Source organism: Haliotis rubra, unplaced genomic scaffold, assembly GCF_003918875.1.
Source record: "Haliotis rubra isolate DU_JTF1 unplaced genomic scaffold, ASM391887v1 Scf202, whole genome shotgun sequence".
In the NCBI taxonomy this organism is placed as follows: Eukaryota; Metazoa; Mollusca; class Gastropoda; order Lepetellida; family Haliotidae; genus Haliotis; species Haliotis rubra.
In genome coordinates, this window is record NW_025766026.1 from 1269917 (window position 1) to 1284316 (window position 14400).

Sequence of the window (14400 nt, forward strand, 5' to 3'; positions counted from 1 at the left end):
TGTTGGTGGGGGTGGGGTAGCCTCATAGTTAAAGCGTTCGCTCATCATGCGGAAAACCTGGGTTCGATTCCCAATATGTGAAGCCCACTTCTGGTAACCCCTGACTAATATTGCTGGAATATTGCTAAAACCAGAGTAAAGCATTGGATCCACTTTTACATTCTCCACGTCTTGTCTCAAACCACAAGGCTTATGATGCTAAAGCTTTGCACTGATGTTAATAACAATGGTTTAAAGCTTCTTATAGAATTTTATTCTGTTCATACACATGGCAGCTGTACTCAAAATTCTGTATATATTATTGTGAAAGCGTATGAAATGTAGACAAGTATTCATGCCGTTTTTGCATACTTTGATATTTCATGTTGCTGTGTCACATGACTTTTAAACCCCAGTTTATCAAGTTTATTGCCTTTTTCACATCTCGGAAAAAATAAGCGCTCACTTGCACAAAGCGATATCAGCACGCTACAAGAGTCATAAGCCAGTGTAAGAGTATAGGAGTCAGGGTAATTGTTCCACCTAGATCGCTTTGGCCCAATGGGTTTATGGGCTGAAACTACAAGAACATCCCAGCAATGTGTCCGTTGACTCGTCACTCTGCCATCTTGTCACATTGGAGTCGGCAATGGCGTACTTAAAAGTCTATTTGGTTTAAGCTTCCACAGTCATATGGTAGGAATGAATATCATCACTTCATAGCTGTAGCTTAGATAGTGGCAACCAACAATTGATAACTACCGGTATACGTGCGGCGGGGGATATAGTGTTAGGCTCAGTCCGTACGTACGAATCGGAATATCTTAAGAACTGTTGACTAGATTCTTTTCATATTTGGTACCTAGCTTCATCACAGTATAAGAAAGGACCAACTCAGGTTTGGTGACCTTGACCTTCATTTCAAGGTCACAAGGGGACTTGAACGTTGTTCCTGCATGTTAAGCTACCTCAAGAACTGTTCCCTGGATTTTCTTCTTATGTAACACCAAGCTTCATCTAGGGAAGGCCCAGGGCTCGGCCAATTTTGGTGACCTTCACATAATTGTCAGGGTCACGACGACACTTTGAAGATTTCAGCATGTTAACCTGAATTGTCAGCAAGATATTTCAAGAACGGTTCACTGGATTTTCTTCATAGACATTCAAGACTTCCCTTGAATGTTTTTCAATAAGTAATTTCTTTAGTACTATTTTTGCATATTTCATATACTATGACATTCATGTCAAGGTCAAAGTGAGTCTTGAAAATATGTGTGTGTTTGAACAACTGAAGAGCAAGATATCAAGAGAGGTTGACTGGTCATGTTTTTGTTGACATTTAACTTCATCTGAAACTTTCATTACTTTATAAGTTTGATTTGATAATTTGCAGCGGGGGATTATGTCACCTTAGTGACAATGCTTGTTTAAAAAAGAAATATTCATAATTTTATAATGATATTATTAATGATGTTTCCAGACATACACAGGAGACATTCACGGTTGACTAACTTGGCAAAAATCATCTGCTAGTACAATTAATGAATGTTGCAAAGTGCCACAGTCAGCAATATATGCATCATGGTTGTCTGCAACCCAAGTGGAACTTGGGCACAGGGCCATGCTCACCAATACAAACTACAATATATATGACAGTGAATTCTTTGAATAATGTGGACCAAAGTTATAATTATTGGTAACTGCCAGTTGTCTGTGGGATGAGTTTGTCGCGTGTTTATTGTTAGTGGACTATTTTTCTTATTGTCATATATATATAGATGAAATATGGACACTTAAATAATATATTTTGAATCAAAAGTTGACTTCTCCTATCCATGAGAGATATGATTTTGACACTGATTTTGACGGTCAAGTTTGGGGGTCGGCTTATCCATGGGGTCGGCTTATAGACGGTCATATACGGTAATGAGATCTGGCACAAGTTATTACAGTCTGTATAAGAGAAATAGTCTTGAACACAACATTAAACACATCTCCACCCGCTTGCCAGTTTATTAAAAGGCAATATTTCATACATTTTCTGACACGGATGACAGTAACAAGGACATATTTTACCGCCGTTACCTTCAGTATCATGCAAGCACCACCAGAATCTGACAACATTTGTAGTGTGATCTTAACAGGATCAGACTTGGTTGACACATGGCATCGTATCCCAATTGCGTAATTGATGTTCATGCTGTTGATCACTGGATTGTCTGGTCCAGATCTGATTATGTACAGACCACCGACAGCTCAAATAGTGCTGAGTGCGGCGTTAAACGTTACACTGTCAAACTATCTATCCCATTAAAGATACATACTATTGATAGTTTTGAAACTTTATTGAAAATCTCCCACATTTATAAACAGACAGACAGACATTATATTTCAGTAATGTAGGCCATTGGCCCATAATATAAACAAAATACAAATATAAATAATACATACATGCTGGATGTAGGATAACGATTGAAATACAAGATCAATTAATTGTAATGGTGGGTTTACTTCTTACTCTTAATACAGCAGAAGGGATTGTACTTTATGTTTTTATATAATATATGTTGTTACACATGGATCTCGCAAGAACATTGGCTGCATTAAAACGTTTATATGTATCTTCAAGCAGCGATTTTATGACTGCTTCCTTCAAAACTGGTGCTTCTCACTTGGCAGTAAAAGGCAGAGACGTTGATCATAGGGTATATTTGTGTGGCGGATGGTTTCCACTGCTAGACTAAAGTTGTTACAGCAGAACATGGTTATAACTTTCCGTTGATGTGGCAGGAGGTCACAGGACAAGTAGTGTTCAACATTAAGTAGAGATTTAAATTGTGAATAATATTTACATTTAGATGAAGAGTCAAGTGAGAAGCGCCAGATTTGAAGGAAGCAGTCATAAAATCGCATCTTGAAGATACATATAAACGTTTTAATGCAGACAATTTCTTGCGAGATCCATACAAACCAAAAACCATACAGAAAAAGGATTAGTCTTATTCGTGATGCCCAGGTAGATTTATTACTATCATCCAGAGATTTGAGCATTTGGTAGGCTTGATAAGGAAGTCTATGGTGTAGCTGCATCAGTCTGCACTGGTCAGTATGATGATCTGGAGGTATAGTGATACTGGTCAGGCTTGTTCACTTGGTTGTGACATATGTCATCGTATCCCATCCGTGCTGTTGATCACTGGATTGTGTGGTCCATACATTATTATATTTACAGACCGACTGCTGATCGAGTGCGGCGTTAAACAACAAACCAACCAACCAAAAGTACATAAAAATTGGGCGGTGTTTGATTAAAGCTCATGTGTATATATATTGACGGAGCATACATTTGAAATTATTCATGACAAGAGCATCCTAGGACAAAAAAATACGATGCAAATTACGATGAAATCCAGAAATGCAGAGATCATATACCGATATGGTCTCTTGAGAAATGTCAACTAATGTTGTTTTCTATTTGGAAGCCTTTGAAGAAACGATTTCACGATTTCTGAAGTACGTTTATCAAACAAGTACCCATCAGAAGGACTCCGCTAAAAAGGGATATCTCTCTCTTTCTCATATAACCGATTTATCCCCTACATGACAATCATTCCTATTGTATTAGCCCTGATTCGAAAGTCGGAGGAGTTTCGAACAGAGTTCCCGGATCGTCCCTAGTTGTCCCTTAAAAACGCAGGAAAAACTGGGCCCCGTCTCTTCATATTTATTATTGACAACACGCATGGAAAGTCGGGAACCAGCTTATAAGAGAGGCCTGGTTCCCGGGGTCTGCTGCGCCAACGCTTCGAAGCTCGCTGTCAGGAAACCAGTCTTCATCAAATCCGTCATCGTACGATTGTATACGGATTAGTCACATGACATAGTCAGGTGATCCCGTGGATATTGTTCAGACTGTGACCAGTGAACTCGTCGAAAAGATGGAAGCTAAACTGTTGACTTTTGCTGTTTTAGTTGGGTTTTTGTCTGTAGTTCACAGCGACAAACTAAAATGGAAGGTTTGTGGTAAGTATTCTCCATGTTATACTTGTTAGTAAGTTCAGTATCAGCCGTAGTCGTGGAAATTGTGGATGTACGAACATCTCCTTCCGTCTTCCAACAGTTCGCCGAGATTATTTGGCCTTCATAGCAACGACTGAACGAGTCGCACCTTCCTGTTCTTCATGATTTGAACAAAGATCAAATGCTCTAATTCTACACTTAATTTTAGTTATTCAGATATGTAGATCTATCTAATTTTCATCACATACAGTTACAACTTCACTGTCTTCAGGCGGATTACAGTGCTAACAACGAGGTGCCCAAAGTGGTGCGATTATAGAATATGTTGTAACTATTTTACAATGTTTACCAATAATCCTTTCCTTTAATACTCACACACATGGTTAGGTTAGGGTTAGGGTGACGAACATATCCTATAGCGGCTCCATTTTTTTATATTTCTATGTACAAAATTGCTGACCCCTCCCTACTACATGTGAACAAAGTTGCTCACACACACACCCCACCTCCCAACACACACACACACACCTCTCCCCAGAACAAAATGGGTGACCCCTCTTTAAATCATCATCCCCCAACCTAAATTATGAACGGTTCGGTCCGTAACATGTCCAGTACCCGTACAATAAATGCACATACAAATTACAATGGTTGTATTTTAACATGCACAGTACACATACAATGGTTGTATTATAACATGTACTGACATGCGAACAGTTATCGCCATATTTTAGCGGTATTTACAAAATTACTCCACGGTTCATTACATTAATGAAACAGAATTAAGTATACGGTAATTGTAATTGACAGGAACTGCGCACATGTGATACTGATGTATTGGCAATAACTGCTCGCTAGCCAGTGACTGTGCAAAACATTTCTGTTTTTTGTTTTATAAAAATCACTCCGAGAGATGCATAATAAAGTTAGCCTTGTCTTTTTCATTCATTTTGTTTAGCTATAAAGCAAAATGTGTTTTCACTATTCAACATCCTTCAAACACATCTAAGGGAGACAAACCTGCAAGATTGTGTAACAATACTAACATCCTGAGCAAAAGAATGTTGAAGTGATGTTTGTGTTGAAACATTGACAATACTTGAAAAAGAATTAATTTTGTCACAGATAACCAGCACTGCAAGTAGCACAGAACACATTTCATGCTAGTGATGTTACAAGTTTTTGTATGGCAAGATATGTTTTTGTTGAAAACAGCCATAAACTTTTTTCAGGTTAATTGAAACTTGTATTTAGCTATGTATAGTGATGGGACACATGAAATCTGGCATTATTGTCTGTTGAGGGGTTTTACATGACGCGGGTTTCCTGCGTAGTTGACACAACAATTTTGTTAAAGACTCTCAAAATATTATCATACGAGTCAGGCTTGACGCAAGTTTTATGAGTGACCTTCAGAATTCAGTTCAGAGTCAATAAAATCGATTTGATAGCACACAATGATACTTTTTGTGAGGTCTTCATTAATTTAGATATTTCTTTCAAATTAATGTTAATAACTGTATGTTACAGTGAATTAATCACAAGCCTGATTATTTGTTCAGTATACTGGAGTTTGTTATGAATGAACTGAACTGTGAAAAATATACTATTTATTAACTAACATATAAATGACAATACAACACAAAATAATAAAATCTTTGCAAAACTCTTGGTTTTTGATATACACACATAAATATTACGCAAAATTTTTCACAACATCCAAATATTGAAAATGACTCCCAAAAATGAATACTGTGGGTCACCATGACTCTCTTTTTTCAAAGTCTGTGTAAAACCCTGCTGTTGTATTTCAGACAATTCCAAATATGAAGGCGTGGTGGCCACAGTTGACACTAATGCTACTGTAAGTGAAGGGGAAGCATATCTCAAGAGAGGCACCAGCGTTGCTTTTGACGTGTCCTTCAAGACAAGTAAGTTTGTAGTTTTATCTCATTCATAAATCATGTGTACTGGAAACAAAACTTGTGCTACCTTAACTTCTCAGTTCTTGTTGCTAACTGAACATAAATGATATGAATGGCAAGTCTTTATGGACAATCAACTGCTGTATTGTGCAATAGCGACGTTTTGGCATAGATACAGTACAACCAGAAATTATTGAGAATTTAAAGATTGTAATTTTTTTTATTTTTTCACTCATTACTCACATATTAAATGTGAATATTAGCAGAACATAACTCCAGATTCAAAGACAGGTGAACAGTTAGTATTTTGTCAAGTCGCCATGGGCAGCAATGCAGGCTTCAATGCGGCGGGGCATACTACTGATCAAAGAAGTTAGAAAGTCGTGGTCCAAGCTGTCCCAATATCGGACCACCTCTTCTTTCATTTCAGTAATATTTGTCAGATTTTTCTTATTGACACTTTCCTTCATAAGTCCCCAAACATTTTCTATTTGATTTAGGTCAGGGCTATAGCTTGGCCAATCTAATAATGTCATATTTTGGGTCCGAAACCAGGCCTGTGAATGCATTGAACGGTCCGAAACTAGGCCTGTGAATGCTTTGAACGATGTTTTGGGTCGTTGTCCTGCTGGAAAATCAAAAATATTCCATAGAACACGTGAGCAGATGGAAGTAAATGTCCCTCGAGAAAATCTGTGTACCGCTCACTGTTCATATTCCCTTCAAATACACAGAGGGGTGTTGCCTCTAACACAGATATGCCACTAGCATATCTGTGATTGCCACCCCACACGTTAAATTTCGGAATGTACTTTGGGCGCTGATGCAAAGGTTTTTCAGTTTGTTTGGTCCAGAATTTCAGTGTATTAGGAAACAGCCATACAGAACTTTCATCTGAGAAAATCACATTGTCCCAGTTAAAATTTCTATCCATTTGCAATATTTTTCAAAACACAATAAACAGTGGACAAAGGGATGCCTGTTCTACTTGAAATCACTTTAGCTGATCTGATGTCCTTGTTATAATACTCTAGAATCAACTTCCTCCTCTCTAAATCATCCATACTGAGGATCACTGAAAATGTCGTCTGCTAGCAAGTAAACAAAGGGGGATAACTCTTCACAAACTAATGAAAAAGGATTAACAGAGTTTTCTCTCTTGAATGAAACCAAGCACTTGATAGCTGGTCAAGGTTGTTTATACTAGAAATCCAATTAAACATATTCTTAAAATTCTCAATAAGTTCTCGTCATACTATACCTATACTGTTTTCAAGCATGAGGTGGTGAATGGATACAGCAGCATATATATAGGGTACATGAGAGCTGACAATGACAATGGATGATAAACAAGATGATTAACAATGTAAACAAGCATAATTATACATGAGACAGGCCAAGGCAAGATAAAAGTATGATGGAAAGGTTACCAGTGAGGGTGTGTATAACTTTTATCCCCTGCCGCGCGAAGCGTTGGGATATAGTATTTAGGCTCTGTACGTACGAATTGGAATATCTTAAGAACCGTTGACTGGATTCTTTTCATATTTGGTACCAAGGTTCATCACAGTAAAAGAAAGGTCCCAGTCAGGTTTGGTGACCTTGACGATAATTTCAAGGTCACCAGGGGACTTTAACGTTTTACCCTTGTCAGCGAGATATCTCAAGAACCGCTCACTGTATTTTCTTCATATTCAACACCAAGCTTTAGCTAGTGAAGGCGCAGGGCCCAGTCGATTTGACCTTCACCTAATTTTCAAGGTCATAACGACACTCTGAAGATTTCAGCATCGTTAACTGCATGTTAAGATTGTCAGCGAGATATCTCAACAACCGTTCACTGGATTGTCTTCATATTCGATATCAAGCTTCATCGGGGGAAGGCACAGGGCCCAGTCAATTTTGGTGACCTTCATATAATTTTTAAGGCCATGGCGACACTTTGAAGATTTCAGCATCGTTAACTGCATGTTAAGATTGTCAGCAAGATATCTCAAGAACAGTTCACTGGATTTTCTTCATAGACTTTCAAGGCTTCCCTTGAATGTTTTTCAATAAGCAATTTCTTTATTACTATTTTTGCATATTTCATACACTAAGACATTCATGTCAAGGTCAAAGTGAGTCTTTGTGCATTTGAACAACTACAGAGCAAGATATCAAGAGAGGTTGACTGGTCATGTTTTTCTTTACATTTAACTTCATCTTAAATTACGACCTTCACTTTCATTACTTTTTAAGTTTGATTTGATAATTTGCGGCGGGGGATTATGTCACCTTACTGACAATGCTTGTTTCTTTTTCGGTGGTGTGTGTGTGCATGTGTGGAGATCATTTAGAGAAGCCAGAAAGAGGGTGATAGATGATTGGATTAATTAGTTTTGGATTAGGTGGTCGTAAGCTGATGGGATGAATTAGCCCTGGTCCCTATTAAGTTTTGGGTGGTGTCTTTTTATCTGTAGTGCTTCATCTTATCAGGGACCCGTGGTAGAATAGGTCTTCAGCAACCCATGCTTGCCACAAAAGGCAACTATGCTTGTCGTAAGAGGCGACTAACGGAATCTGGTGGTCAGGCTCACTGACTTGGTTGACACATGTCATCGGTTCCCAATTGCGCAGATCGCTGCTCATGCTGTTGATCACTGGATTGTCTGGTCAAGACTCGATTATTTACAGATCGCCGCCACATAGCTGGAATATTGTTGAGTGCAGCGTAAAACTAAACTCACTCACTCATCTTACCAGGGTTGGTGACAGTCATAAGTGATCATCCATAAAGACTCGTCATTTGTATTACTTACTACTTCCAGAATGCCTCTCAAACAGTTTAACATAAATGATGTGTTATATTTACTGTTTGTTTCTTGTTCAATGCCGCATTTGGCAGTACTCTAGCTATCTGGCAACATGCTGTCAATAACTGAGTCTGGACCAGACAATTGTCACTAACAATATGAACAATGATCCACACTGTCAGGTACGATGACACATTGTCAGCAAAGTCACTGAGACTAAAATCCTTGAGCTGCTTCATTTGGGGCTTTTGCATTGTAGTTAGGGCTTGGTGGATGGGAAAATAATATGGTCGCCGACAGTGACACAGACTACAAGTCTGACCACCTAGTCCTGTTGACAGTTGGGGATGGTGGGGTAACCTTCTGGTTAAAGCATTCGCTCGTCACGCCAAAGACCCGTGTTTGATTCCCACATTGGTACAATGTGTGGAGCTCATTTTTGGTGTCCCCTGCTGTGATGTTGCTGGAATATTGCCAAAAGTGGCGTAAAACTTCATTCACTCACTCAGTCTTAGGTCAAGCATGGGTTGCTGAAGACAATGTTAGTTTTGTCTCACAAGACTTTGGATCGATGCTCATGCTGTTGATCAATCATTGTCTGGTCCAGATTCGATTATTTACAAACTGTAGCCATATAGGTGGAATTTTGCTGAGTGTGGCTTTAAACAACAAACAAAACAAACACAAGATTTTGTCTTAAACTGCTGCATGCGACACGAAGCAGAAAACAAAGCTTGATTGTCCTGATGATAAACCAAATGACAAGATCATAAGAATATAATGTTGCAAGGTGATGATGTTAATGTCTGCAAAAGTAGCATGCACCAATAATAGTGTTTTCCTATATTTTTTAACACACTTCACACACCATTAAATCTTTTGCCACAGTTACCATAAAGTATAGCTTGATATGTCCTGTATTTTGTTGAAGATGTTGATGTCACAAGTGCGACAGCTGTGGTCCATGGAGTTATTGATGGTGTGCCAGTTCCATTCCCTCTGATAACCCGAATGCCTGTAAAGACTGTGGATTGACCTGTCCACTGAAAACAGGAACAGGTTATAAATACACGGCGGTGATTCCTGTAAAGTCTCTCTACCCAACGGTAGGTACTAGGTAGCATGGAATGGCATCCTTGATTGAAACCATATAGCAAACTGCATGAACTGAACTTCTCATAATGGCAGAGTTCGAAATTAGGCATGATGTGCCTTTGTCAGAACCATAATTTGTCGTAAGAGGCGACAAACAAGATCGGGTGGTCAGGTTCGCTGACTTGGTTGACACATGTCATCGTACCCCAATTTCGTAGATCGACATAATTTGTCGTAAGAGGCGACAAACAAGATCGGGTGGTCAGGTTCGCTGACTTGGTTGACACATGTCATCGTACCCCAATTTCGTAGATCGATGCTCATGCTGTTGATCAATTGATTGTCTGGTCCAGACTTGATTGTGTACAGACCGCTGACATACAGCTGAGTGTGGCATTAAACAACAACCAAATCAGAACCATAATGTTAAAAAGTTAAATATTTAATGAGTTCTGTTTTTGTGTAAACAAGCATACCACTTCACTTTTGAATTGGGATATTGAAATGAATCTCATGACAAGTGATTTGCATAGATATTCGACATTTCATTATTTCTGTCAAATGTTGAGAGTATTATATTCTAGCATGAAACCCATGGTATGTTCTTTAATTTTTATCACTGTAAATGTTTTGTGAATTGTTGTTTTGATGGCATTTCTGGCATACTAGGTAAAGATCTATGTGTGCTTGTGATCATGCTTATGGTATTTTCCTTCTTCCTGTTTATCCCTTACAATCTTCTCTGCCTGAGAGGGGCGGTGGGGTAGCCTAGTGGTTAAAGCGTTGTATTGTCACGCTGAAGACCCGGGTTCGAATCCCCACAATGTGTGAAGCCCATTTCTGGTGTCCCCCGCCGTGATGTTGCTGGAATATTGCTAAAAGCGGCGTAACACCAAACTCAGTCAGTCAGTCTGCCTGAGAGTTAAAGACAAATGATTGAGGGTTGTAATTTTCATGAAGAATGGGAGATAATTTGAACTTATGAAGTAGAAGTATTGTATTTGGATGCAAATTGTATCACACTTATATTCTGGGATACATATGTCATGCCCTCATGGTACAGTTATCAATAGAGATCGATAATTGTTAACTAAATATTGGAGATGTAACTTTGAGCAAGAATCCCAAAAATGTCTGCAAGAAATGAATATATTTCACATGACTTGAGAGTTGTGCCATGATTTTCCATGGATTATTGGCAAAACAGCTTCCTGAACATAATTTAGAAGCAGACCATGAATAAAGTCCCCAAATTGCATATTGTGTGAGAAGTGTAAAGCCTTTTTCTTTCCCTATAGTTAATGTACAATGTTATCGATAACACTAAGTTTCATATCGTTAACCATTAATTAATTTTCCTATAAAATGATATTTCCCACTATTAATCATTTTAGCCAGCCCCAGTGACCAATCATGTCCCTCACTCAGTAATAAGACTTCATGCTGCTTTAAGTGCAGTACAGTAACCATGGTAGCTGTCAACACAGGTGTATCACTCTCTGAAATAATGTACCTCGTGAACTTCAGTACAAATTTACAGACCTGCCAAGATCCGGGTTAGAAATGATCTTCAGTAACCCATGTTTGTAGTAAAAGGCGGCTAACCGGATCAGGTTGTCAGGCTCGCTGACTTGGTTGCCACATGTCATCGTATCCCAATTTCGGAGATCGATGCTCATGCTGTTGATCACAGGATTGTCTGGTCCAGACTCTCTTATTTACAAACCGCCGCCATATTTCTGGAATATTGCGGAGTGCGGCGTAAAACTAAATAAACTCACTCACAAATTTACCGGTTTCAGAATAATTATTTCCCCAGTTCGATACTTTGTAGATCTTGAGATTGGACAGTGATGGTTTGTTAACTAAGGTGTGCATTCTTATCTCCAGGTGAGGCTGTTGGTCAAGTGGCAGCTCAATGATGATAAGGGCAAGGCAGTCTGGTGTGTGGAGTTGCCGGCAGACATTAAGTGATTCAGCCAACCTTGTGGCTCCTTACACAACTGCATTCAACAGAGAAAAGACACAAAACCATATTTTTGTATGACATTGTGGGTGTTTTTCAGAATCTCACATGCTTTTTAAGATCTTTGTAATATTGAGTCTCAAGTGTACATGCTGATATTTTTGTTCATTCAAGAATTATCTCTTTTGTTTTGTACACAAACTATTTTAGATGAATGTCAGTTGTTTGTTGATGAATATGATTATCAGTTGAATCAATGCTTTGATTGACGATTGAAAAAGATTGACCAGCAATCATAAAAACGGGGAAAAAATAAAATAATTCGGTAAAACTAGATTGTAGGTTTTCCACATTGAAGGCATTTTGCTGAGAATTTTGCAGACACTTTCGGCTTGTTAATAATTTCATCACTCTGACGTGATTGTCATTTTTGCGTATTTGCACACTTCTAAAATGTGTATTTAAAAGTTAATATTGTATACATTGTAACACAAGACTTCAGATTTATGACATCTTCACATGGTGTAGAATGTGCTGAGAGTTATCTGCCCTTTTGTAATAAATTTGACCTCAGGAGACTCAAGGTGATTTTGGATGAGACACCTTTGGGAAGTGGACGTGTGATATATTACCTTAATAATCTGACATCTCATTTCTGTCATTGATTTCATAGATTCCTTTCAAGAACACACTTCAGAATACCAGTATTGTCTGATGTTGAAAAGAGTCTCAGGCCCATGTTGTTTCTCATTTTCTGTAGCAGGTGATACCATTCACATTCCTTGAACAAAATCATATTGTATGTTCTATATCTACAACTGCATGTGAATTAAATGTTTCTCTAAGTTTCACAAACTGTATATTCAGTATAGCTTACATGAGGAAAAATCACCCTGTTATTTGAAATATGAGATGCAGAATTGATATGTTTTTATAAATATGAATCTTGTATATACATGATATATGTCCAAGAATACATCATGTTGAAATGAAAGTTTATTTTAACAATGCCTACTGCCTTACTGAGTATGGATATTAAAAAATGATTAGATTTGTGGATGTGTTTTAATTCAGTTTGAAACTTTATCATCACTACCAGTTGGTGGTATTGATCTGAATAAGTGTTGTGTAGGTGTATAAAATTAATGAAATATTGTCACAAGAGTAAATAATGTTTTCCCGAGGAGTAAGTTTATGTGGAGCTGGAAAAGCAAGATACTTTCTTAATTACAACATATTTGTGATGCAACATTTTGGTTATAGATCATTATACCATTGTCAAGCAAGAGGACATATATGTATAAGAGCACATATATGTATAAGACATGTCGATATACGGATCATTATGAAAATGTTGCATCACAATGATATTAACGTTATTTATTCATTACATACCTTGCATTGACTGTTGCTTTTAAACAGTCAGCGGTTTATGTGGAGCTAGGTTTTGCATTGTGCTGGATGGAGCATTTACGTGGGAAATATTCGACACATTGTTAGTCCTATATTGTCAGGAGTTTGGTTTGAGAGTCTGTCAGAAAACACTACACTGCTTTAAACAGCGACATGCATGGGTATTAATAGAGTCAACAATGTATGCTGAAGCCATTTTTAGAATAAACAGTTTTCTTTTATGAGTATGTGTATTGACATTTTGTATTGGGTGAAGGGTGTGGTTGGACGTTCCTATGTGTTTAACTGTTGTGGCGTTTGACAAAGCCAGCCCAATAATTGGTTTGTGTTGCTTGAGCTTCAGTCGCAACCAATATTCAATGAAGTTCTTGAAAAGCATTTAGGAGTTGGACAAACATGAATACATGATACATTTTTATGGATAACAACTTTTATTCTTTATAGGAAGTTTCAGAGCAAATTCTTGCGCCTTCATCAGGTAAATGTTAAGTCACTGCACAGAGTGAATATATGTAGATAAACATGCCTACACTAGGCGGGAACATGTACTGAATCATTTCATAAGTTGTCTTTTCGGGGAAGTATTTACTGGTTACTCGTCATTGGCGATGTGTGATGCAGCTTAATCTGCAGAGTTACATCCCTTGATTGTGGTAGGATCAGTGTTGTCAGAACCACAAATCTGCAGGCTGTGGTTATATAACTAGTTACAGGACAGAACCATGGTGAGTGAGTTTAGTTTTATGCCGCACTCAGCAATATTCCAGCTATATAGTGGTGGTCTGTAAATAATCAAGTCTGGACCAGACAATCCAGTGATCAACAGCATGAGCATCGATCTGCGTAATTGGGAACGATGACATGTGTCAACCAAGTCAGAGAGCCTGACCACCAGATACCATTAGTCGCCTCTTACGACAAGCATAGTCGCCTTTTGTGGCAAGCATGGGTTGCTGAAGACCTATTCTACCCGGGATCTTCATGGGTCCAGAACCATGGTTGTGTTATACTCCACCCCACCCCACCCCACCCCACGCTCCACCAGAACCCCATTGGGATAGTGTGCATTTGGGTATGGGGCCGACAAGTGATTAAATCTTTCCCTTGTCATTCAGAAATCATCAGCTGGATTCCCCAAGTGCATAATGTTTGAAACCCAGTACTATTGCTCCCTGCCCCTATATTGATGGGATATTGCCCACAGCAG

The 14400-nt window shown here is 38.4% G+C and overlaps 1 protein-coding gene across 1 annotated transcript; it reads left to right on the forward strand.

Annotated features, from left to right (window-relative positions):
- Window positions 1-3843: 3843 nt before the first annotated feature.
- Window positions 3844-13417, forward strand: LOC124275763 (NPC intracellular cholesterol transporter 2 homolog a-like). The gene is given in 5 exon segments (XM_046711422.1): window positions 3844-4002; window positions 5814-5930; window positions 9651-9713; window positions 9716-9825; window positions 11705-13417. Coding segments are annotated over 5 exon segments (459 nt in total). The 5' UTR covers window positions 3844-3917; the 3' UTR covers window positions 11789-13417.
- Window positions 13418-14400: the final 983 nt, after the last annotated feature.